This window comes from Ixodes scapularis, unplaced genomic scaffold, assembly GCF_016920785.2.
Source record: "Ixodes scapularis isolate PalLabHiFi unplaced genomic scaffold, ASM1692078v2 PGA_scaffold0__279_contigs__length_252992795, whole genome shotgun sequence".
Lineage (NCBI taxonomy): Eukaryota > Metazoa > Arthropoda > Arachnida > Ixodida > Ixodidae > Ixodes > Ixodes scapularis.
The window spans coordinates 151,263,550-151,290,583 of NW_024609835.1; the positions used below are offsets into that span (position 1 = coordinate 151,263,550).

The 27,034-nt window shown below is 44.0% G+C and overlaps 1 protein-coding gene across 1 annotated transcript in view; it reads right to left on the bottom strand.

The window, feature by feature from the left end:
• Positions 1-720: 720 nt before the first annotated feature.
• LOC120836337 overlaps positions 721-27,034 on the bottom strand; it is a 38,787-nt gene continuing 12,473 nt past the window's right edge. Inside the window, exon 4 of the mRNA XM_040221024.1 lies at positions 721-949. Within this exon, the coding sequence (XP_040076958.1) occupies positions 902-949 (48 nt within the window). The 3' untranslated portion in view covers positions 721-901. The remainder of the gene's footprint in view (positions 950-27,034) is intronic.

A 27,034-nucleotide genomic window follows, 5' to 3' on the forward strand; every position in this document is an offset into this window, starting at 1 on the left:
ATTCACCTGGTCCGAGATTTGATCCCGGAACCTCTCTAAGTCTAGCAGACAGATCTACCAACTGAGCTGACATTCAGATCAGTTAGTAGAGCTACCGACTGGCAGGAGCGGATAGTCGACAGGGCAAAATACGCTCCAGTTTAGGGGTAAGCAATTTTGTTCTCGTAAATCTTCTCCACCTAAGGGACTTGCCCTATCAATCTATTAATCAAGTCATTACTAGTGATTCTGATGCTTAAGGTTATGGTTATGATGAAGACTGGTGTAAACTGTAAACATCTGTTTGGTCTAATAACTGCCAGCTCCTAATTAGCTCAGTTGTTGAGTAGTGAGTGCTCATCTAGCCTTGGAGAGGTCCCGGGATAAACGCCGCGAGCAGGAGAATGTTCTAGACGGCCACCAGTCGCCGAGAGGGCGCGAGGTGCGCTCTATTTCCGGAGGAACTTAATTTATTTTTTCATAAATCTTGTCCACATTGGAGACTTCCCCTGAAAATCTCAGTGAACTAAGTGATAAAAGTGCGACGCTGTCGCAAGAAAGAGGGCGGTTTATTTGTTACCGCATAAAATATTCCGCACCACCTGACTACCAAGAAGTGAAGGTGTTCGGCGCATGTCAGGGACAAATTGTGATAGATTTGCGAGTCACTTATTGAAAGTGTTACATAGTGCGGAGACTCCTCCCTAAGCACAATTGATTAGGAGATACGGTGGTGCCTCCTAAATTGAAGAAATAGAGGGTGATTTATTGAACAGTGTAAGAAGACTTGTATGTACAAAAACATTTGGAGAGATGATGATGTGAAGGTAGCACATTTTGAGTATTCGCCTGTGTGGTGACACGCCGGTGAAAGATGCTGAAGTTTCAGGTGGAGTTGCGATGTTCACGGTGCGATGCTCTGTCATACCGGAGTGGTGTTCAGTGAGCACCTAGGAACCGAGTCTTTCCGCTGCAAGAAACAAAAGGGTAAACCTTATTGCTTTTGACACAGGCGAAAGGAGTGATTTTGTTGTGGAATATATATTCCAAGTGTGCCGTAGTTGTCGTGCATAAACTTAAAGGGGCCAGGAAACGAATTTCGGGCTGGGATAAATGATTTTAAATTGGGACTTTATTAACCGCATATCGTTTAGTTGGCCAAAACAAAGAGGGTACAACGTCAAAAACCAGCTTTTCGGGACGAACATTTGATAATATCGCGGACTATTTTGTACCTTCTTTCCTTCGAAAGCTCTCCGCCTTTTCACTATGATACATCCGCGGTTCCCAAAGCGCGTCAGCGGTGCCGAACTGACATCAGCCGAGCCAAGCTCACGCATTGGACACGAGAACTGCGTCAATCAGACGTATGCGCTCGTAAACGATCAATCCGTCGACGGATATTTGGATTCGCGTTCGTGGCCAATGAGTGCCCTCACGGAACGTATTGTCATAGGCGAACGACAAGTTCTATGGTGTGCATAAAAAGCACGGTGGAAGCTGGAAGTCATCGCACCGGTGCCGAAGAATGTCACGACGACGCGATTTCACAATTCGCATTTGAGTTGAGGATTAAAGCTAAGGAGGAAGAAGTAGGAAAATCGTTTCATGACCCCTTTAAAGGGGCGATGCATTGATATTTGTATTTTGCGCAAATACCACTTAGAACGAATCCCTGACGTTAATGATCTGTGAAATACCCGTTCGTTTTCACCGCACGCAATCGAAGTCGCAGAAAGAAAATTAAGTAAAACGAGCAGAGTTCACGCCCTCAACTCGCAGCCAGAACAAGCGGCCCCGTGATCTGGAGCCGATTATATGCCGCCAATGTTGTTCATAGCCATGCGCTGGGGTTGGCAAGGCACAGGACACGCGCTGAGTTCCAGACATTGTTATGGTTCGGCTGTTTTCGTCATTGCAGCGATTGGACACAGGACACTACCCGAATGCTTCTCGAGCTATCGATTATCACGAGCCCAAATCGAGTGTCCACGCCATGCTCGGGTCCAATCTATGAGCCGTATTCAAATACCGTCACTGGGCGGTACTGCTACCGCCCAGCTACGTCATCAGGTTTTTCGAAGGAGAGATTGAATGAAAACACTCGGTTTTGTCCTCGAAATTACAGCGCAACAAAGGAGTTTCTTGGTCAGTTGCGTTGCGTGCGAGTATCCTTGAGTCCCACTAGTGCCAGTAAGCTTGTGTAAAGTGAAAAACATTCCAATTGAATTTCGTTGCACCGCCCCTTTAAAGGAGTGGTGCAACTATATTCAATTGGAATGTTTTTTTCACTTTGCACGAGCTTACTGTCACTCGTGGGACTCAATGATACTCGCACGATACGCCACTGGCCAAGAAACTCCTTTGTTGCGGTGTAATTTCAAGGACAAATGCGATAATTTTCATTCAATCTCTCCTTTGTAAAATTTGATGACGTAACGTCGGGATGGCAGTACACCCCAATGATGATATTTTAATGCGGTTCATGGATTGGACCCGATGATTGCGTGGGCACTCCATTTGGGCTCGTGATAATAACTAGCCCGAGAAGCATTCGGGTAGTGGCCTGTGTTCAATCGCTGCAACGACGACAATAGCCGAGCCATAACAATGTCTGGAACTCAGCGCGTGTTCTGTGCTTTGCAAACACCAGCGCGTGGCTATGATCAACATTGGCGGCATATATTCGGCTCCAGATCACGAGGCCGCTTGTTCTGGCTGCGAGTTGAGGGGGTGAACGCTGCTCGTTTTTCTTTAATTTTTTTTTTCTGGGACTTCTATTGCGTGGGGTGAGAAACAAACGCGTGTTTCATAGGTCATTGATGTCAGGGATTCGTTCTAAGTGGTATTTGCGCAAAGTACACAAATTGTTGCATCGCCCCTTTAAAGGGGCACTCCAAGGGCACGAAGAAAACGAAATGCTGCTTCCAAGTGCGTGCCTATCAGTGTAAAACACGCGCTTTCAGCGACGACATTGGTGCTGAGCGTCGGATAATGACGACATATGATTCTAGATGTAAGACTGGCTGATTGAGGTGCACGTGACCCCTTCTGATCTTTTAAGCGCGTGATTTTCAAGCAAACTTTGCTTGGAATACCCGTAAATCAGTGGAGCGTTCACATCTTCATAACTGGATGTGAATTCCAACAATTAGAAAGATCGCGCATGGTTGTTGCACGCTCTTGTCGTTTCGGTTCCCTATTGGATCAGACCAATGGCATCATCAACAATAGAAAATGTGCTCGAAATTCTGAACTTCTTTCACCAGTTATGGTCAAAATACATCAGATTTCGTCTATATGTTATTTTTTATGTGTTGCTAGAGTTCCACACTAGGGCCGCTAAACTCGCCAAATACAATATTCTTTGTTCTGTGACATAAGGGGGGCGGAGGGAGGAGGAGCCGAAAGATTGCAGCGAAGCTTTCTTTTTTCACAAACCCTGAGATTCGTTTATCGTCGTGACATCTTTCTTTAAAGGGGCGAACAATGCCTATCACTCCCTAGGCGCCGAACAAGAGCAGCACAAGAAAGCTCGCGGAGACGACCGTGGTTCATACGTGTGACGTCACGCGATAAATTACCAGCTACGACCAGCAGGATTGATAGTCTCTAAAATGCACGGCGGAAAGTAGGGATAATTGCTATCTAAAATCAACACTGTCGAAGTTGACAGTCTGATATCGTTCTTATTTCTGCCGATAAAGCAGACTTTCCTGAAAAACGTCCCTGCCGTTCCTTTCGTTTTTCTCGGCCTTTTGAATATGAACAAAGGGTAGCCCGGCGTGGCTAGGTCAGAACCAGCCGAGTAGTGTTGTCTTATTTCGAGCGGATTTCGCTTCCGGGCAGTTGTCCCCGCATCGGCGAGATCAAATCATTTTACTGTTTTTTTTTAATCAATGATTATTTGTTGCGTAGGATAGAAAAAGCGTCGGTGTAGTCGGATTTCGAAAATTAGGCAGACTGGGAATAATTGTGCTTTCATCAACTAAATTAAGAGTAATTTTAAGTTGTTGATATTGACGGTGATGTTTTAATAATGCGATGACTCCAAGCTTCCATCGTACACAATGAAACTTGTCACCGTCGATTCGAACACGCACCATTAAATTTGTCGTTCACAACTGATAATCCTGACCCTGATGTCGAGGGTATAAAAAAATCTAAAAGGACGCCACTGAACGTGCCTGCACGTTACGAGCCTGAGCACGAGCTATAGTACCATGCACTGAATAAGCTACGCTCTTGCACGGGCCTTTCTCTTGAAAGTATGTCATGGCCGCTCGTAAGTTCATGGAACGCGAATTATCTCAATTAAAGAACCTCTAGAACCATCCTTTCCAAGAATTGCACGTTGTGCTGTTCCTCGTTCTCGCTCAGTCGGAACGCTTCTAAGCAGGGGCGTCGAAACAGGGGGAAGGGTAGGAAGGTTAGAAAGCCAAACCCCCTCCCGGTGTCATCGAAAGGAGCTGAAAGGTCGAAGGGGGGAGGCATTTGAGAAAGGTATAGTAAAAACTTAGGGAGAGGGATATCGCCCTTCTTCACTCCCCCCCCCCCCCCCCCCTCACTCCTCACTCCCGAACATTGTCTACAGAACCTCCTGACCCCTCTTTGTGTTTGTGTGTGTGTGTGGGTTTGACGTACCCCTTTTGATTTCCCTTCTCTCCGTTTTCCCTCGCCATCCCCCGTCGCCTTCCATCTCTCACACACTACTGACGTCACTACATAAATTGCCTCTGGGTGACCCCGGTAGCTTTCTTGACAGTGGCGGAAGATGAGCTCTAAAGCCGCGGACACCGCGCATGGCTCCACAAAATCAGAAAGTTTAATCTTCGCCTTGATTCCGAAGCGAAGATTTTGGTATCAAATAACTCCTTCCCAAAGTTGTGAAACGTCACTGTGTTGTCACCAATAACTTTCATAAACGACGGTCTTGCGAAGAGAAAGTCGAGAGTATTCACAGCCTGCCTAGGGAGAATCGAAACAGCACTGACTCTAACGGCGCAAAGGGATATAGGGAGTATTGACTGGCGGCCATAGCCGTGTGCGCGAAGGCTAAGCTCGTGCTGACGGCGAGCTTCCACAGATATTTTGCAACGTGCATTCCGCACCATCAAGAGTGTCGGTATTAGCAGCCTATTGATGTGAGTTCGTTCTGAGCATGCGCTCTAAACAGCACCCACAAATATGGCGTCCAGTGAATACCCCCTATAGGGACAGCCGGGCGCGACGTAATCAGTGCAGCCGTGTTGCACTGATTACGGTGTTGCTCGCGCGCGCTCTGGTGAACCTGGCGACGACTTTGTGTTTCAGAATGTCGTTGGAATTTGAGCACCAAGAGAGTGTGGATGATTGCCATCTCGTCCCGCGTCACGCCATTGTCGCGACTGTCCAGTCAGCACGCTCTACGAACTCCCCAACTTTGTTTTTGAAGAGTTAAGGCGGCGGTGCCACGGTGGCCATCTTGAACAAGCCGTTAGTTCAACCACTAGATGGCGGCACTCATCCGTGTGGCGAGAAAACTGGCTCGTGCCACTGATGTTCCTCCTCTGCTCTTAAATTCTTCATTTCTGCTGCTTGCCCATGCACGTTCAGCGCTCAGCGCGCGCTCTCGCTGACACATCTCACAGCAAATGTGCCAAGGATGCTAGCAGTACCCAGTTCGCCGAGAAGCGGAGCCCAACTAGCAAATGTTGTTCTTTAATACTAGCTTTGTTCCGCGCTGCAGGGCTGGCAAACCGATTTCGTTATGCCCGTGTCCCACTAGAGCGACAGACAGAAACAAAAGACAGCGACAAGCCTCAAACCCATGCAGCTTGCTCGCGATGGTACCTTTGGCAGGCGTTTAGTCGTTCGGTGCTCGTGAAGTAAGCACGAGCGATTGCAAGCCTGCCAAAGATACCCCCGCGTGTATGATGGTCCTGTTTGAGCATAGCCTCCTTTATTCTACAAAGCCTCTCAAATCGCGAAAGACTGGTTTGAGGCTTGTCGTTGTCGTTTGTCTCTGTCTGTCGCTCTAGTGGGACACGGGCATTAGAGGCTCACGAGCCAGTAGGTAGCTTTATAACTAGTCAAGAATTAAAAACATATTCAATCAATCAGTGAAGAATGTTATCAAACGATAAAGCACATAATAAGATATGTCTTGTCAGCTTTTTGTGAACGAATGAGCTTTTGCACGACGTAAACTTTTAAAATAATTTTCGCTGTAAGTCAGAGCGCAGCCGACATAACAGGTCAATGAGGCCAATCAAGCAGAGCCAAAAACACTACGTCACAGAGCTGAACCTCTTTTAGAGCGTTTATTGTCACCGATAAAATCAATCGAGCGCCAACCATGCACCGTGGCCATGAGCTTTTAGTAGGCGTGTTTGTGCTTGTGTATCTTCTAGTCTTTGACTGCATTTTGATTTATGATAAAACAAACAACAGGAGAATATTTTTTTCAAGACGGGTGTTCACAGAGGCGCTCTATACAACTCATGATTGTGGCGATAGTTTGAATAAACTTGATTGCCAATTATCTGACCTTATAAATAACTACCCCAATATTGTTGAAATAGTACGCCAAAGTTGGAAGAATCCGCATGTTCAAGAAAAGAATAAAAGCATATTTTTTAGCCCCAGTGACCTAAACTTCAAAATTCTCCCGCAAGTGGGTAGCAGATTTCGAAGTTGTTTTTTTTTTTTTTTAAATTGCTTATGATCCTTTTTGTTTAAAAATTAATTGTATCGATAATCTGATGTTCAAAAAAATGTATCAATGTCTTTCGTGTATCTTTATGTATATCTTTGTTTGAATGCAATAGAAATGAAGAATTTTAGATTAACGCTGACCTTGTTTGGTAATGAATGTGATCTCAGTAATGTCAATGTGAATGATTTCTACTATTTAAAACTGTTGATGACGTTGATATTAATTATTGTGATTACGATGTTCACCTAATGTAAATTTGAATATTGCATTTTTTTGTATAATTGTTTTTTATAATTACACTGATCCTACACACCGATGACGGCTGTAAAAAGGGGCTGATCGCCTCGTCAAGACTTTTAGTGTGAAAATATTCTTTTTGCCATTAGGCCAAAGTCCGGCGTCGTCAACGGCGTGACCGAGCGATGGTACCAAGATGGCCGACGGCGCAAAGAGAAAAATGCGTAAAAAAATGTTCGGATTGAGGTAAAATTTGTCAGGGAGGCTCCTGTAAACAAAATAAATTAATGGCTTTGAAAAGAAACTGTGGTACATTTTGGTCAGGGTGGGAATCGAACCCGGCCCTCCGGGGTGCCAGACGGGCACGTCTCGCAACCAAAGCCACAGCGGCTCTCCCTCTCTCTTTTTTTTTTTTTTTACGAACTGAACAAGTAATGATAATTACAGTGATAAAACCTCGTGCACAACACATAGGGCTCGAGCGTGAATGTTAAAATTCTCTCAGGTTCTCTAGAGCGTCCAATATTGGCATCCAGTCAGGCGGACACTTTCACGTGGCGTACATAAATTTCAGCCGGCCCGAACAGATTCCGTAAACTACAATCAAACAGGCCGCGCATCCACGGCAGCATGCCTTACAGCCATTCTACTGCACCATATTGCATACAGGCCCAGAAGCATAAAAAGCTCAACCGGAATTTCGCTGTCTTTGTAAACAGGAAGGAACCTGATACCAAGCGGCGTTAAGATAAAATTGTTTTTAATAGTTCTCTGAAGAACGTCCCAGAAAAGAAAGGCGTCCCAGCAGTCTAAAAATACATGTTCCGTAGTTTCGGGCTTTTTGCACAAAAGACTGCCAACGCTCCAAGGGTTAAACAGTTTTTTTTCTGATGGAGCCAAGTTTTTACTAGGAGAGTGTTTCTGTGTAACTTAAAGAATAAAGTTTTAAAAAGAAGGTGGGATTGGCATTTTCTTAGCTCTAGATAACGCGTCCTGCCCTGGGCCAGCATGAAACTTAGAACGATAAAGAGGTACAGGAAAGACAGCGTCAATAGGGAATTGTAGTAGGCCATTTCCGCAACCTGCTAAGCACCCGGATAATGCTCCGTAATCCGCCACAAGACCTTGAACTATGCAGACAAGGCTGGCGGCGCGCATGCGCAGCTGCGACGTTTTCTTCGGAGACACCGTAGCGGAGAAGAAAAACCGATCTACTACAACTCCCTAGTAATATCTCGCGTAAGACGTTTCCGGGTGCCACCTGGCAAGTATTCTAGAGAGAAACGTACAGTCAAAAACCGGGAAGCATCAATCACCTTTCGAAGAAAACTACCAATTTGCTTTTTGCTTTTTGTAACACTTAGAAACAACGAACGAAGGAATTTCCTCCGCAAGTCTAGTCTGAAGGACAGCGCAAAGAAAAGGATTAGTTTGCTCTAAAAAAAAATAAAAAATAAAAAAAAAAATTGTAGTACAACTTGCTTGACAAATAGATGTGATAGGGACAGCCCGCCTTTCTTGACGCAGCCTTACAGATTATTACTACTTCCTCTTTCCCACCCAGACCGCAAAATGAATAAAGCAAAAGCACGGTGTAATTATTGTGCATTTACTCTAGCGCAAGTCAAAACTTACATACCAAAATTTTGCAATTAAAAATATTTTACAGACAGTGGCACGCGGGAAAATTAGCATACCCCACCCACCCGATTTACCCGCTTTTCACGCGTCTCTTCAATAACTGTCGACCAGCATTCATTTGATATTTTATAATATTGCAGTCGAACACCGAGATACTCAGTTGGAGTTGACATAAAACAGATATCTTCAAAGACCTCAGGCTTCACGGCCCATGTCCCATGCTTGAGGCTGCAGCATTTTTGCCAATTAACGGCAGCGCCTGCCAGCTCGCAATAGGATTTTACTTCACGCGCAGCAACATCATCGGCGTAAGCCAAAAGTTTTACTTTTATATCGTGGAGAGAAGATATATTTATAAGCCTATTTTCAATTATGTTTCTACAAAAGGGCTCGAGGGGGGGGGGGGGGGGAGATATACAATCAAACCCGTTTATAACGAACAGCAGGAAACGCCACGATCAGTTCGATATAGCAAGTAATTCGATATAGCAAAAACTATTTATAATGAACTTCCACGATGCGTTCGTTGTAAGGCGAGAACTCCTGTTTCTTTCTCATCTCTTCGCTTCCGCCTTGTAACAACGCGCTGTAAAGTTTTTTGGTATTTTTTTTATACGTGCAGAGTTTGTGTCTTTAGCTTATCTCCCCTTTTGAATCGCTTCTTTTCGTGGGCAATAATTTTGGGATGGATTTTTTTTTTTTTGCTGTGCGTGCGTGCAGAGAGTGTTTTTTAGCTTTCTCCCCCTCCTGATCCGCTTCTCTTCGCTCAATTTTGTTCGCAACTTGAGCCTTTGGAACTTTCTTTCTTTCCTACTTTTTTTTGGTGAAAGGAACAGGCTAAGAGACGAATATTTGCGCGTTATTCGAAACCTTCCTTAAGATGTTCTAATTTTTTATACAATACATTATGCTGTACACGATCGAAGGCCTTCTCCAGGGCGATCTGAATCATGGCAACTTGATCTAGTTTTTCGTCACATACCTCTAATACACTTGAACGACTTTTGATGCCGCAAGTCTGATGCTCACCCACAAGTTTTCACTTCGAATAATTTCCTGGCGTTGTTTAGGTTTGAAGCCGAATGCGCTAATAAACATGCGCTTGCCTCGTTCAGAAGCTGGAAGAACAATAGCCAAGCTGGAGTAAACAGGCGCGATCCCTTACGGTCTTTGCAAGGGGAGTAGTTGCTCCCTGCATGCGACGGGAGTTCGAAGGGGTCGCTGTAACCCTACCGCTCCTACAGCGCTTTAATTCCTTCTGGGAGGCAACTCCTCCTCACAGTGTTGTCCTCTTTGCTCCGGTGTTGAGTTGGAAAAGATTCTAGAGTAATTAGACCCACAGCTTATGAGGCCCTCTGCCTGCAGGGACTTATGCAGAACATCTCTTTCTCTCGTTTTTTCAAGAAACAAGTTTGTATTGACGAGTATTTAATTATCGTAAGCCGAAACTTATTTCAATCGGCTCACTACAGTTATTTCAAGCAAGTATAATTCAACACATCTGCAATCGCATTGGTCGGGGAGCAGTTGTTCAGGATGGCTCAGGCGGTGTGGGGCATGGTAAGGGCATGCTATACGGTCGCACCCCCCCGCGGCTAAAGACGTCCCATTGCCCCTAGGCGAGAGTGAAGGCCATAGGAAAAACCGCTCTTTAGCCCGGTCAGAGAAGAACATGGCAGGGCAGCACTGAGCATCTCGCTTGATTTTATTTTGCAAAACTAATTGCGGGGACTCCGAAAAACTAAAGGGGAGCGCGAGGAAACTTCACGAGTTGTGATCGTGGACCGGCTTGCTTGAACAGCGTATCAGCTGATAATGACAGAAAGCACTGGAAAAGGGGGGGGGGGGGGGGGGTGTCTTGAAACGCGGCTCGTGCCCCGCTCATATCGTGCGCTGGCTTTGCCATGCTTTCTTTCCCCCAGTCTCAGCTGAGACGCACTGTTCTAAGCAAGTCGGCCCGGGCTGCTTATCATTAGCTGCAAAGGGCAAAAGTCATGGTTCGTGTAAAGCGCAAAGTGGAAGCTTGGAGTCGTTGCATTATTGAACCAACACCATGAAAGTTGATCGTCTGACATAATTCTTATTTTAATAAATGAAATAAAAAGTAATCCACAGAAAGATAACCTAGGGAGGGTTTCGCCCATGTGCAACGCTTTTGATAGAGCCCCTCATTGGAATGGGGTTCATTAGACCATTTTCCTGAGCCTCAGATTTGAGCCACGATGGCCAGCTATTTGTTGCCTTACCGTGAGGCTCAATCACTGCGGTTTGGACATAACACTCTTCCTAAGTTGTCTACGATCAGTGCAACGTTAAAACTGAAAATCTCAAATCTCTGCACGATGGCGAACAAAATAGAACCGTCGCTGTTGGTAAAGCTCGAACCTTAAAAATATGTATGTTCATTTATCTTAAAGTGAAGGAAACAAAATTCCCCTACGTCGTCGCTATCATATGTAGTTCAATATTCGCACCTTTTGGGGTATCGGAACATGGCGGGCAGCATTGAAAAGCTTATTTATAGACACTAGATGTTTTCGAGAACTTGCTCATGACCCTCGTGATGCGCTTCTCATTTTTGTTTTCTCGGAAAACACTGCAAAAACGAGGAAGAGGCGTGAGGAAATATTTGAGACGAGAACCCTCTGCATCAGGGACAAAATCAGCGCCACTTTTCCTGAACTTCTCAACATCGAATTTCAGCCACCTTTCAGAAGATGGCGCAAGTGCGCGCCGTATGCTACAACATAAGTCCTTTCAATATTTAAGACAATTAGTATGCTGTAAAAGAATTACAATCATAAAAGAGTGATTTTAATTACAAAGAGAAAAGCTCTAATTAAAGAATCGTCGCTTCAATAGCTGTCCTCTTCTCTGAAACCGGTTTCTTATATACTGAGTCCAGTTTGAAAATAGTCCCACGATTTAAATTTTTTTTAAACAAATCTGAATATAAATACAACAACACCAGCCTTAAAGTGAGCCAGTCCAGTTTCTCTAGCATACAATTAAAAATAATGAGATCAGATGCAAGAACGATATCTGAGAAATCCAAGAACGCATTAAGGGAATTCTTTGAAATTTTATCACAATCAAGTGGTGCTTACAAAAAAAAACTACTGGAGTTGTACTTCTAATATTTTTTATGATGAGTCCCTATGTTTACCAAAAGCATTCCTTTATATGCCATGGTTGCCTTACGACGTCAAACTGAGTTACGATACTTCAAAATAGCATAAAAAAAGCACATTTTGAAAAAACAATTAAAAAATGTGAGTGCGCTAATTAGCAAAAACACGGATTTAAGAAAGTAGACCATTCCTTATTCTATTCAATAAAAAAATAAGAACGCGTCTTGGATGCATTACAAACTACAAACTTGCACTTTTTGTTTTCTTATTGTACGTTAATTTAAAAAAAAAGGCATATCACATTCTACAGTAAAAGAGTGATGATAAATTGGCAATTTATTTTCAAAAAGAACGAAATACGTGGCACGCGCACAGACGCTACATTTGCGCCGCAAACAGGAGCGTTAGCACAGCTGCCACCGGTATTATGGTTGGGGCCGTGGGGCCGCCGCCGCGACCGCAATGCAAATTAAAAAAAAAAAAAATGCGCTGATACGCTTTGCAGGTTTCCTTTAAGATACATAAACTAATAAGAAGAAAGCTAAGCAAAATTGCTGGATCCTTTTGGAACGGGGTTAGCCTCATATCTCCTCCGTTGAGAAAATGTATACGCCACATGGAAAGGAATCATGCTGTAATAACATTAATCAGAGTGCGCTTTGAAATACATTCTTCGAGTAAATCAGTTAACCAATGTAAAATAAGTATTGCATCTTGAAATTGGCAGTACGATTATAATAATGGCCTAGTTACAACCTCGTATTATAACCAGAGTGAGAGGCTGACAGTACCTCAATACAACAACAGCGAGAATCGTTCTTGGCATTTTGTAACTTCTTACCTCGCAATCACCTTACCGTGCATGTAAACACCTATCCGACAGATGCGTTTAGAGTCCTATATCTCCCACGTATGAAAGCGTTCCCGAACTTTCAGCAAAATACCTCGCAGGAACTAGGCATGTCGCGAACCACCCCAAGTTCGATTTCGAAAGGTTTCGATATTTGCGAAGCGAACTGAGGTTCGAAATCGAAAAATTTCGATAATTTCGTACCGACCGAGGTTCGAATTCGAAAAATTCGCAACTTTCGATCACAGTGCAGTTTCGAATTCGAAAAGTTCGAAGCTTTCGTGGTTTCTAAAATTTCGGATTCGAATATTTTGAATATTTTTTACTTCAGGTTCGATAAATACGAAGATTTCGAAATTCTTTGGAAACAAAATTCGACAACTTTGAACGCTTCGAATTTTTATAGACACGAAGTTCGAACAATTCGAAGATTTCGAATTTCTTTCTGCATAAAGGTCGAAAAGTTCGAAGGTTTCGATTCTCTTTTAACGCTAAATTCGAAAAAAAAAAAACCTTCGAAGATTTTGAATTCCTTTTTAGTCCAAGTTTTCAAAGTTCGAAGTCCGGTTTTCAAGTTCCTCTACAGTTTGTTTCAAATAACGTTTTCACGACTCACTGGTTTTCACAAAATCAAGTTCAGAAAAGTTAGGGTGTGATATCTAGATTCTGCGAAGTTGGTCAGGCAATTAAATGAGACGAAGAGTGTCCCGGATGTGCTGGAATATTTGCCAGTGCACAGTGACGTGCGACCATGGATCAGTAATTGTGACCGCCAGCCCGGGGTGGGGGTCTTTAACCTGCGTCACGCAGTAGTGATCACACGAACACACTGTTTGACGAGACTCATCCAGTTCGAAATGGCCAGGGACGAGCAAGAGGTTGAGGCTCAGAAAAACCTTGAAGCGACCTGGCAAACTACCTCGCCACCCCTTGCACGCTGATAGTATTCCGATCGAACGCCGCCCGAGTGACGCTGGCATATAGTAAGTTAAGTTTGTAATTGTCCTGGAGGTTTATTTTCTGGGACGGAGGAATCGCCTCGCAGAAAGCCGACCCAACTCGAGGTCGAGGAGCGTTCTACCATACAAGTGGCGTCGGAAGAGGAAAAACGGGGGGTAAAAGGGTAGCGGAGGGGAGGGTTCAGTTCCCTTTCCCCCTTCCAGATATTTCGGACTGTTAAAGAAAACAATACGGGGAAAGAGGGCGTGGTCGAGCTTATTTTAATCTGAAATAATTTATGCATATGTATAGCTACTGTCGCTCTTCACTGCATAAAAGGTTGCGTAGATGGTCAATGTTAGAAACTCGTTGTCAGAAGGCACTACTCGTCACATGCTTAGTGGTTCGGAAGTTCAAAGCTATGTCTTTTCGACCTAAATACCTGTGCCAATAGTAAAAAAAAAAAGAAGAAAAAAAAAGAATAAATGCGGGGATAAAAAGCTGGAGAAAAAAAAAACTATCAAGAATTCGCAAAAAAAAAAAAGTTTTCTTTTAATGACGTGCTGAACTTGAACACTATTAGAAATCTTCTCCTATGAGTTAATTTATTCCTTAACGTGAAAAAACAATAAATACATTATTTTGTATTCTGCAGATGGAAATGATATGTACTGTCTGTGGTGTTAATTTAAATGCGATACCTCAAACAACTTAGATGAAAATAAATATCAAGTTTAGGGCATAATTGCATGTAGATACATGTTTGGACATTTCTTCGAAACTCACGTTGAATAACAATAATCACATCTTAAGACGGCACTTACCTAGGCTATACATAGATCATCCTTAAAAATGTATAACATCTCTACCACAAATAGCTTCGGCTACAGCGCGCTTCAAATCTGGCACAAACGATAATCATCAAAAACCCGTCGTCCTTCCTCGCCCCTTCCGAAATTTATTTCTTTAAAACTAAGCATGGTCAGAACATTGAAACAAACGCCATTGTCTTTCGTAAGGAACGCAGCACCGCGTGTAAAAGTTCAAGAAAAAAAAAAAAAAACTACGAATGTGCCTCACTACTTGAATTCAAATGAAACCGTCCGCTGGTCTTTCGAAGTTCGACGACTGTCGAACTTTTATTTTAGAAGTTCGAAGTTCGTCGAAATTCTGACTTTTCAAGATTTGAATGTTCCAAACTTTTCGAATTTTCTTGATAAATAAGTTCGAAAGTTCGAAATTCATCGAATTTTTTAGTCAGTCAAGGTCGGAAGTTCGACAAGCATCGAACTTTGCAGCGCAATAAGTTCGAAAGTTCAAAAAAGATCGATTTTCTTAGCGTAATAAGTTCGACGGTTCGAAAAGCGTCGACCTTCTTAGCTCAACAAGGTCGAAAATTCGACTTCCGTCGAATTTTACGATGTAGAAAATTCGAAAAATCGAAATCTTTCGAACCTTTCGACCGCTTGATTCGATCATCGAAACTTCGATTCGAAAAAAGTTCGCGGCATCCCTAGCAGGAACCGTTAAGGCAAGCTACGTGCTGTCGATATCGTGGCGGCGCCTAAAGGCACGACCACATTGGCGTTTCGGAGGCCTGCGGCACGACGGTCGTCGCTGCCGGTTGCCGGCGGAAACCAGTTTTCGGCTTCAACGTCACGACGTGCGGCGCCGCACACCCAACCGCTCCGTGCGCGGTTCTGAGCTCAGCGCCGCACGCCGCAGAAGAGAGGAGCCAACGGGAGGTGGCGTAGATAGTGACGTCGCGATGCCATGGCAACGCTCAAGCCGGTCCTCGGCGCGTCTCGAAGCGAAGGACGTGTTTCGTGTCGTCTGCTCCCCCTATTTCCCCCCGATGCCTTCCCCGACGGAGCGGTTCCTTGAACTAACCGCTGGGAAATTATAGGAGAGGAATTCGGAATTACAAGTGAGTTTCTCCGTGGCACTTGTTGCATGTCGTCTCTGTTGTGACGGATGTCGTGTTGAGTTGGTGACACTTTCGAGAGTAGCCTTCATCTCTGGCGCGCCGCCGGGGCAGCCCCGGCGGCGCGCCAGACCTGTCCTGTCCTTCGGTGTTTCGGTAGAACCAACTCGGCCGGACCCAAAACCTGCGCCTCCTTCCCTTCAGAGCGCGGCGATGTCGCAAGATCAACGAGCAGGCTAGGTTAATCACATTCACGCTGATCACCAGGTCATTATGAACTCCTACCGTCTAGACAGCGAGTGCGGAACGGAAGAATCTAACGAAGAGCAGACGACGAAAGAGCGGGAAAACCGGGAAAACCGACGGGAGGCGCGATCGCGGGATCCAGTGCTGTCACGTGACGCCTGCAAAACGGAGGCCAATGTGGACTCCTCGCGTTGGGACGCCGGACGGCGGTGCCGTTCACGCTAGTGTGGTCGGGCCTTAATATCGTCGCCCCGGCGAAAACGGCGTTGCCCTCCCCCCCCCCCCCCACCCCCCGCCCCCCCCCCTTTCACCGGCTAAACAGACCTCGCAATGGAAAAAGCGCGGGATCGTGACACATTTACCGCGCGAGATTGGCTTAATCGGTGGTATACCAAAGGCACAAAAGCGACGAGCATCGTGACGATGCACTTTTGTCGCTGTTTGATCGGCTCTATCGGGTCGTCGAGTCGGCCGCTGCCGGGAATATGACGCGAAACGGAGTATAAAGCGGCAACGGCGAAGCAGACGAACCGGTGCAAGCGTTGCTGGCGTCGCGGTATCGTAAAACGCCCTTATCCAACAGGCTTTAGCAGACCCGACAGGCGGCACTGCTGGCTACAGTCGAACGGACCTGTGCCGCTTGAAGTCCGGTCGCCTGCTGCAGCGCGCGTCCTTTGAGACGCCATGCGGAAACTCGGGGACGAGAAAGGACGCCAGAGACGCGGTGGTCGGGGCCCACTTCCGAGCGCGTTATGGCCGGTTCACACGTGCACTAACTCAGCGCATACTTTACGCTTTATCGGCGCAATACATCGGAGCTCCGCTCCATGTGGACCTTACTTTCCTCGCCTTCTCACAGGATGCAGCGCCAACTCAGAGCTGAGTAAGTGCTGAGACTAGCGCTGATGCAGCGCTGACCTAGCGTCATCTCAGTGCACAGATGAGAATCACCGCGAACCGGGCTCGAAGTTCAAGGAATGATGAATTCAGAATCGGGTGATTTCATGTGAAATCGCACACCCGTGTCACGATTTCGATTTGGCTTAAAAATTTTATATTCTAGCCACCATTCCACAATAAGCGAAACCACTTGTTTATTGTTGATAGAAAAAATCTTTTTCTCAACGACTTTTTTTTTTAAGTGGAGCAACCTGAAATGCTGAGTTTATGCTGCTCGATTTTTGTACCCAGTTCCGCGGGTTGTTATAAACAGTTAAGATGATAAAAAAAAAAAAAAACTCACAGTAACATTGGTTATGAATGTATGACGCCCATTTTAGCCTTAAAAATACCCTACTTTGGTATATTTGATGTCAAAAATAAATAAAAAAGAAGTCAAACATCGCATATTCGATGTTTTCGTGACATATTTGAACCATTGTATCTTAGCATTTATCAAACATTCTGTTTATTATATGGTATATACACGAAGGCCGCCTCTACATATGCTATCGACTGGTACAACTTTAATTTAATTTGTAAACATAAAATAATTTATATAAACATTTTAGAAAAAGAAACAAATTAGCCATAATTTGAACCTACTTTATTAAAAAAAAACTTCTCCTCTACTTTTTTTTTTTTTTTCCCAATAATGTTAACTTTTAGTGGGCATGATAAGAGTTCCATCTTTTTGTTGTATTTTCTTTTGAAGTGCTCAAACACCGTTACATTCACCCGAATCGGCAAAAGGGTACTTTCGAAAGGTGGCTTTACTTCAAGAATTTTTAGCCTTAAAATCATAAGGACAGGAGGGTAGGAAGTGTTTGGAAGGTGAAGTTTGGAAACGTCGTATCAGTGCGCTGAAACATGTATTTATTTTTATAAAAAAACTGGCCTGCCTTGGCTAAGTCGTCCTGAGGCAAGATAGGTTCAAGGGACTACAGGGGTTAGGGTAGGTGGTTACGCCAACGCTATACACACAGCTTAACTTTGTTACGTCACGCCGCAGTGGTTGCTCTTCTAGCGCACTCCGGTTTGGGTTGTGGGCGGAAGTCGCCACGCGGGAGGGGCATTCCTGTGTTCTTTTAGAGGAAACCGGATTAAAACCTGCCCTCCTGTCAAAACGCCGCGACTGGGGCTGAACCAGAAGAGCCGAGAAATCTGTGAAGATCAGTTTTCACGTGTTATCTGCCTGCTCGAGTCATCCGAGAACGTGGATAGGTGCCGTGACAAGGAAAAAGCAGACATTTTCGGACTACGATTGCTTGTGCGGGAAGAACTTTGGATTGAATTCATGGATACCTGTGGTAACCGGATTTATTTATTTTGTTCCAACATAAACGCGGGAGAACCGTCAAGTTTCCCGGACCATTACCGGACCACGTTCGGTGCGTCTTCACGTTCAAACGGTCGTCTGATCGTTCAAACTGCCGTCTGCTCTTTCGAACTTGTTTAAACTGTCGTCGGCTCTTTCGAACTCGTTTAAACTGTCTTCTGCTCGTTCAAAGGACAGCGGCCAGTAGACCGAACTTTGTCATAAGAAGTAAGGGCTAGCCTCAAAAGACTGTTAAGTTATGAAAGTTGTTAGGGATGTCTATGCTCAGCCTAAACAGCATATACAAGAATATGTTAATAAATGTTTCCTGTGCCCATCACCGAGTTCTTATGCCGGATTCACTCAATACGATTCTGATTGCGATTTTCATTATCGATGTCTAGCATCATAGCTTTTGCAGCTCGAGCGTCGTCGCGCCTGAGAATAGAGAGCAGAATCTCGTCAGGGTGACTCAGGCTTTTCCTTCCATTCTACGGCGTTCACACAGAATGAATCGCCGATCTTCACAATATTTACACTTAGTTTTGCAATGTAACGAGCCTCGTTAATTTCACTCAAGCCACTAATGCTCTGAGAAATTTCTAGGAATGCGAAGAATAAATAATTCCAAAGCAAAAAAGAGCACGGGGCTGAAACCGACACCGACAACATCACATTCGAATGGTTTGTGATGCTGGGCGTGGTGCTTCTTGCCCACAGCCCATCGCGCATGCGCGGCGCCAGTGATGTGCCGCTAGAGGCGCTCCAGTTTGTTTATAAACATGTATATGAGGTGATAGGTACCAGATCCTCTTATGTAATCCAGCAGTAAATTGAGGATGGCTTTTTTGTGAGGCTTATGAGCCCTTGGGTCGGGCCTACTCGTCTAGCGTCCTCGGCCTGTCATCTTCTTGAAAATGGTGGTGGAAAGGGTGAGGGAACAACGTTTTATGGACGGGCTCCCATTAGAAAAAAAAAACAAAAAAACTGAGCCCCAAACCCTTTCTTGTTTGGATGTTACTGGGAATACAGGCTGTACATTTAATAATATTATTACTATTATTATTATTTTAATTATTTTTATTCTTTGATCGCATTTTAAAGGTTTATTAAAAAGCGTCGACTGTGTACAGCTCGGTGAGCATATCTGAAGGGGATATCTTCACATCTTTACGATTGCCAAATTTATCTTCCCTTTTTGTGTAAAGTGTTGTACTCTACCATTTTCGGTCCAACAAATTTAAGCTCCCTTTCATTCCTTGTAGAAACCTTCGTCACGCCGCGCGATTTGTGACCTCACAATGTTTTGCGCGCTATGGAAAAAGAGTGCGCTCAAATTATGTGCCTTTAATTTCAGCAAGTTTCCCGATGATATCTTCAATGAATACACGAGGAGAAAATAAAAAAAAAATATGTTGACAAATATATGACTGTACTATCGCAGTATCGATTTATTTGATGTTTATACTAGTATTGGTTGTTCTGTTACCTCTTTGACCTTTTCTTTCGTTTTTTTTTTTCCTTTGCACCGCGCGACTTCCCAGGCCTTGAACGACAAGCCTCACTTAGCTTGGGCACACCAGTATCTTGTATTGTGTTTCAAATGTTTCTGGAAATAAAATTATTAATATTATTATTATTATTAACTGAACAAACTTAAACGTTCACACTGACAACGTTTATTGCAAGCAGAAATGCAGCCATCTACTGAACTTTGCTTTGTTTTTAGATCTGAGTCAGCACAAATATGTTCTTAACAACCAGGAAACGTCATTAGGTTTTTGAGTTTTCTAATACGGAACGCGTTTCCGTCGTTCGGATTCAATCCTACTGGTCACCGAAGATATATCACCCTCCACTTGATGTAGTCGTCTCCCATATTTCACCACTTGGCGCCCTCCTTCTAAAAAGATGCCTTCCACGCACTTCGTATAATTTCCTCGGCAGGTGACTACATTGAAATGTACCATTATTTTACGGGTGTCAACTGGGCATCGGTTCCGGAGCCCATCAATGTAAACGAGCAAGTCACTCGTCTCACGAGCATTGCTCTGGGGGCTATGGCCATATACATCCCATTAAAATGTCAAACAATTCTCGCTTTCCTAGCTGGTTTTCCTCAAAACTCAAAACACTTTTAATAAAAAAAAAGTGAAAGCCGTTTACAACTACCTGTAACACCGAATTAGAGCGCAGCTCTTGAGGAGGAGGAGGGACGGGTACTGGAGGGGGGGGGTGAAGTGACTTGGGGGGGTCACGTGACCTTGGGGGGTCACGTGACGATGCCGATGATGTCATCAGTGACGTCACTGATGACGTCATCAGTGACGATGACGATGCGGATTCCGATGACATCATCAGCGATGATGACGATGACGATGCGGATGTCGCTGGCGTCATCAGTGACGTCACTGATGACGTCATCCGTGATGATGACGATGACGATGCGGATGCCGGTGACGTCATCATTGACGTCACTGATGATGTCATCAGTGATGATGACGTCATCAGTGATGATGACGATGTTGCGGATGCCGGTGAAGTCATCAGTGACGTCACTGATGACGTCATCAGTGATGATGATGATGACGATGCAGATGCCGGTGACGTCATCAGTGCCGGTGACGTCATCGGGGAGGTCACGTGACCTCGGCGGGGGGTCACGTGACCCTGGGAGTGGGCACGTGGCCTCGGGGGGGAGGTGTCACGTGACTTCTGGGGGGGTCACGTGACCTCGGGGGGTCACGTGACTTTGGGTGTCACGTGACCTTGGGGGTCATGTGACCCTGTGGGAAGGGTCACGAGGGGTCACGTGACCTCTGGGGGTCACGTGACCTTGGGGTGACCTTGGGGTGACCCTGGTTACGCCGACGCCGACGCCGCTCAAGCCGGGAACGGGCCCCTAAGAGCTGCGCTCTAAAAATACTTCTTGCGCAGAAAACAAAAAAACAAAAAAAAATCACGCTCCCCCAAAGTGGGAAGTAGAACTCAAGAGCTGTAGAAAGCAATGCAGGCATTTAATTAACCGTGATCGCAAACTTCACCGCGAGCCTGTAGAATCAGATCTTGTGAAAGATCCGAAGGAATTCTGGAGATACGCTAGATATCGCATAGGGAAGGACGTAAGATCAAAGATAGCTATGAATTTTCATAGAGGCGATGCTGGGAGTGTACCTGAGTTGTTTTCAGCTCACTTTAGTTCAGTCCATTAAAACGGTTACGTCTGTGCGTCTCCTACGCTGCCTCACTTGGCTGGGCTCAGCGACCTACTCAGTATCATACATGTCGATGAGAATGTGTGGGACTACCTATTAAAAAATGACAGCCACATTATACGCGGGCAAGGACAGAATACCCTCAGCAATACTTAGATTTTGTCATGAAATATTCACGGCCATTTTGTGCGCTGCATTTGATAACTCCTTGAAGTCAGGGATACTTCCAGAAACGTGGAAAGTAGCCGTTGTGGTTATAATAATAAGGACAAGAAATGGGGCTGATGTTCTTGACTATAGACCTATCTCTTTTCTTTATATGTTTTCTAAGCTCTTTAAAATTGTCATACAACAATTGGAATATCTTAAGTTTCGTAACGATGTCATCCCTAACAAACACGGCTTTTTGTCTGGCAGGTCTACTGCTAGAAATCTGGTGACTATTATGTCCCCCGTTTCTCAGGTCGTCTGTAATAAAGTTCAGCCGGATGTTACCTACTTTGACTTGAGCAACGCTCTCGACGTTGTTAACCCCACTATTTGTTTAGTGAAGGTTTCCGCCTATGGAGTGCGTGGCTCAGTTTATTGACTGGATTAAAAACTGTCTAACAAATAGAATCGCACACGTCCGGGTAAACAATGCAGCCTCTACATTCTACGGGGCTTCCTCTAGCGTTCCTCAGGGATATATTTAAGTCCCCTCCTGTTCTATATTTTTGCAAACGACGTCTTCTCAGGTTTTTTTTTGTCTGTATTTCTGCAGTATGCAGATGACATAAAACTCTGCAAAGTAATAGTTAGCAATGACGACTGCATTAGGTGTCAAGAGGTAGCATGTTCCTTCTGCATCTGGTGCTCGGTTAATGATCTTTGTCTTAACCGATCGAAAACCAAACTTATGAGATTTGCGCTGAAAACATCGAATACCATTTACGCTTATAGCATCCGCAGTGAGTTGTTACCGCGTCTGTCTGAGATGAAGGACCTGGGGGTTACGTTACATTCAAGCATTAGGTTCGATGATCACATAACAAGGGTTATAGGCTCGTCTCTCAGCACTTAAACGCCACATGTCGCACAACATAGGAATTTAAAAGTCCGCTTACGTTTTTTACACTCTTCCGTTCGTTAGTGAGATCCCAACTTGAGTACGCCACAGTTGTGTGGAACATCATTTCTAAGACTAATTGTTTAGCACTGAACAGAGTGCAAAATAAGTTTATTTCCATATTTAATCTGCGCAACGTTAAGAGTGGTGCACATTGCTTCAATTATGAGACTGATTTCGAACTTGTGAACTTGCTTAGCCGGCATCAGCTTTGGTCTAAGACTGATTGTTGTTTTCATTTAAAGTTCTTCATGGTTTCATGAACTCTCACAACCTCTTGTAAGAAATGAGCTTTAAAGTTGCATGTGTGCCTACACGGCTTCAATCAACGTTTTATACCTCTCGGCACTTTAATCGATTAGACCTTATACTTAGATCGGCTGAATTCTACAACATGCACCCGATATTCTTGGTTCGTGCTGCAGAAATTTTGATCTTTCTGTTTGCAAGCAGTTAATGCTTGAAAATGGTATTTAAGTTCTTGTGTGTCGATACGACATCCTTTACTTGTCCTTATTTAGAATATGCAAGCTTTGGTGTAGCTTGTACGTTATTTCTCAGTGACCAAGTGTAATAGCTACACACTAACAGTCCCCGTACGGTAAAAATGTCACAATTTTCACGCACATCAGTGCGTCTGCAGTGGTGTCCATTTTCACAGCAGGTATTTCAATGCTTAGGGATTAATCGGGAATTTCCTTTACGCTGGCGGAACTGAGTATCTGAATGCTGGCATCTCTCCCGACTGAGCAAAGGTGTGACAAAACATTGACGCACTTCTTGTACGAACTCATCACATGCGAAGCAGAAGCTGTAAGTTGGGAATTCTCAGCTATTTGATTTTTTTTATAATGGGCAGTAGCTAGTTTCCTAAAATAATTTCAACTGGATGCAACTTTTAGTTCGTTTTACTTTGGTTTCAACTCTAACCCGTAATTTTTTTTTTTTTTTTTTGTATACGCCGATTGGCTATCTTCGTGGAGTCGTGTTTAGTCCGTCCCCAGAAATTTCTTCCTTAACGTTCCTCAGCATATCATACTTGAATAGGAATTTGTGCACAAACTATAGTCGGTGACATTAAAGGCCCGTTCACACACTTGCGACTTATTAAAATCGAGAGCTTTAAAACCTCTTAGTATCCCTTATGGCGAGAGATAACATCGCCACGCTGGCGCCATCTACGCGTTGACTTTAGAACTACATTTTACTGGAAAGCATCTTTTGCTGTATTTGCGATATCAAATGTATGTACTACCTATGAGTACCTGTCGTTTCTATAGTGGACAAAAGGGTTTCAAGCCAAAAAAAAAAAAAGAAAGAATGATACGCGAAACAATATAAAATATATGGGACCGCCAAGTGTTCCACGGCTCCCCGATAGGTGGGGCCAGTGTGTTTTCTTGTCGTAAGAGATTTTAAGGAGTTTCAAGGAACACGGCTCTAAGAAATCGCAACTGTGTGAACGCGCCTTAAGAGAATGATGGAAACTCTTCTCGCATCGTTCCACTTTAGCAGAGCAAACACTTGAGAAGAAATCGCTTCCTCTTAGCGTTCACTCTGCTATATTGGAAAGATGTGGGAGGAGCTTCCACTTCGCTTTTAACCTGTCACCGACTATAGAGCTGAACTTAATGACACAGCTCGCAAAATTTTCAGCCAGACGTGCGAAGCAATTCTGGTCAAAGCACGTTAGCATATCTCATTGCAGCAGCGCCGTGAGGGTGCAAGACTGACCTCAGAAGATCCACTTAGAGGTACTTTTTCACAAAGCGAAACACCTTAATTTCGATATATCTTTTTTTATGTCTATCATCGTAAGGAAACTTGATAAAGTCTGTGAACGACATACATTGATACAACTGGACACAAGCAACTTCGAGTGTAAAACGCTCGAGCAGAGGACTGGAATGATAGCTGCAACACAAATACTATCTCGCCTTAGTAAATAAACAGTAATTTAAAAAAAAAAAGTTGTGTGTATGATTATACACAGGAACGTTTGTCAGCCTCAATGTACGTCTCGTGTCTCAGCAGTAGATGAGCAATTTAACCAGTACAGTACAACCGCTAGCCTGGGGTCTTTAACGTGCACCACGCAGTAGCGATGCACGAAAGCACGCCAGTATGATGCTCATCCATAGAGAAACGGGCAGGGCGGGGATTGAACCAATAATCATAGAGTTATTATAATGTACGTTAGAGGTTCAACTGGCGCTAGTGTCTATGCGACGTCCGGGAGGCAAATCGAAGCAGACAGCAAACAGTCTACTTTTGGGGTGCTCCTGTGCATTCCAATGGGAAAACGCACGCGCATTTTGTCTATTCGCCGGAAAACAACAAGAATAACTTTTGTTATTTCTGTCGTAACGAATAGTATGTACCTTTATTGGTATTGTGAAAGTGTAATTGCTTTCGTTACAGCATTTTTCTTTACCGCTGAACGATGTTAAACTTCGCTATATTTCAGCCCCAAACCTCTGTTACGGCAGGTATGTAAAGACGAGCGACGATTCTAAGCAAAATAACGATTGAAAAGAATGCAGAGTGTGTTCGAGCTTCGCTAGCATTCCGGTGGCGCTTATATATTGCTAATATGCCCGCCCTGTCATTATATGAAAATGACTCCGTCGTGCGCATCTTTACGATCGGTTAAAAAACATTTGAACATAAAAAATAAAGTACGTTGGCCACAAAAGGTGTGTCTTTTTATTATTTCCTATGTCGGGCAGCTTTTATCGGGCACCTGTTCTCTGGCTTCTCCCTATTTGGAAAGATTTGGAGCGTGCGGGTGACGCTTTGAACCCAGAACAAGCATCTTCGCACACGAGTAGAAAGAATAAAGCAGTACTTATTTAATGGAAATCGGACTACATTACGTAGCTTTCAATTTATTTTGATCGTCTGCATGCACAAGGAGTTACTTATCCAGTGTTACTGCGAAGTTCTTGCCGTCTCGTGGTTTTCCCGATGTCCTTCGTTCGTTTGGCACGTATATCCCCGATGCTAGAAAGCGCCGACGCCGTGTTCGCGCTAACAGTGTCCGACAGCGCACATAAATACACGTACGAAGCGGTTTTAGCACCGTTTTTCAGGCCACGAATTTAAAATAAAAACGCCGTAAGTGACCAATTATTTTGTCTGCGTGACTGAGAAATGTTTTAATGTGCCTAGTACGTACGAATTATTCGTGATATTTGCCTTATAATCGAGCGCAGAGAGAAAATGCACTCACTTTTTCCCGTAGAAATGCATTACCGGAAGTCAATTTCGGACTGGTTGCTGTCTGCTTCAATTTGCAGCAGCACACTAGCGCCAGTTGAACCTCTAGCGTACATTATAATAACTCTATGGTATTGATTGAACCCAGGATCTCCGGGTTCTGTAGCGCGAGCTTTCGCTACACGTGCTCCGAGCTGGTGTGCTCCTAAAGTTTGGTGTGCGCTAGTCTACTCGGCCGCCGATCCCCCTCTTTTTTAACACCAAGGAAATACAGACGAAATGAGAGATAAGGGAAACGCAAATATATTACCTCAAATAAGAAAAACAAAAATATGCAGCCAGACTCAAGGTTCTTAATAAAACTCTTCGCCCCTCCCCGTTTCTCTCCCCAGTTAAGTGGCATTTTACCCTTCATGAAAAAACGAAAAAAAAGAACTTCCGTAGTCAGTGGCGTTGGAACAGCGGAGTGGTGGCAGACATTTTTTCCTAATGGCCGCACGTCCACACAGCCCTCTTCTCGTGTCCATCTTCACCGTCACTTTCCGTTGCACCGTCAACTCCGAAACACTTCCTATCTCCCTCCCCTTATCATTTTAGGGCTAAATTACTTGCAGTATAACAAACCTTCAAAAGTAGCCTTTTGCCGATCCGGGGTAATTTAACTACTTTTAAGCACTTCTACAGGAGATACTAGAAAATGAAATTGAACATTTTGATTATGTCCACAAAAAGGTGACAATATTGGGAACAATAAAGAAAAAACTTATTTTCTTAATAAAGAAGGTAAAAAATGTAGCTAAATTAATTTTCTGACTGAATTTAATATTATATATAAACTATTCTGTCAATACAAATGTATGCTAAACTTGTACCAGTGGATAACACATGTATAGTCCCACAGGCGTATAATATTTAACAAGCTAAATGTGTGATGAATCCTAGGATACATGGCTCAATTATGTCACGAAAACGCGAAAAATGCAATGTTTAGCATTTTTTTATGTTTGACACCAAATACGGAAAAACGGTTTACTTAAAAAAAAAAAACTAGGTCATGCGTGATAATTTTGCAAATACAAAACACAACAAAAGTACATGGAGTGTTCGTGTTTCCACCTCTTTATAACAAGCGACAGAACTGGGTACAAAAATCAATCAACCTAAGTGAGGCGTTTCACCGAGCGCCACCTCACCTAGAAAATGGTTTTAAAGAAAATTTTAAAATGTTGAAAAATATAAATAACCACCCCGATACGCGAGCTCGATTTCAAATGAAGCCACCTAATCATCTTAGGATTTTATGTTCTAGGCTCGGTTTCTTGTGAAAACACAATTGGGCGGAGCCAGTAATCGGAAAAACCTGGATCGAAAAAAGGTTGTGCCGCGTTATGATTCCTAAGTTTAGAACACTTGAGCTGAAAACTCTTTGCGCATCTGAAGTATTTACTCTCACAGACCTGGAAAAGATAACGATAGAGTTCATTACTCATATTCAAAACTAGGTTCCTGAGAGACGAAACATCTTCGCAATGGCTTAACTGGAGCACTAATGGTATCATCGACCCACTCACACACAAGAAAAACTAATGTT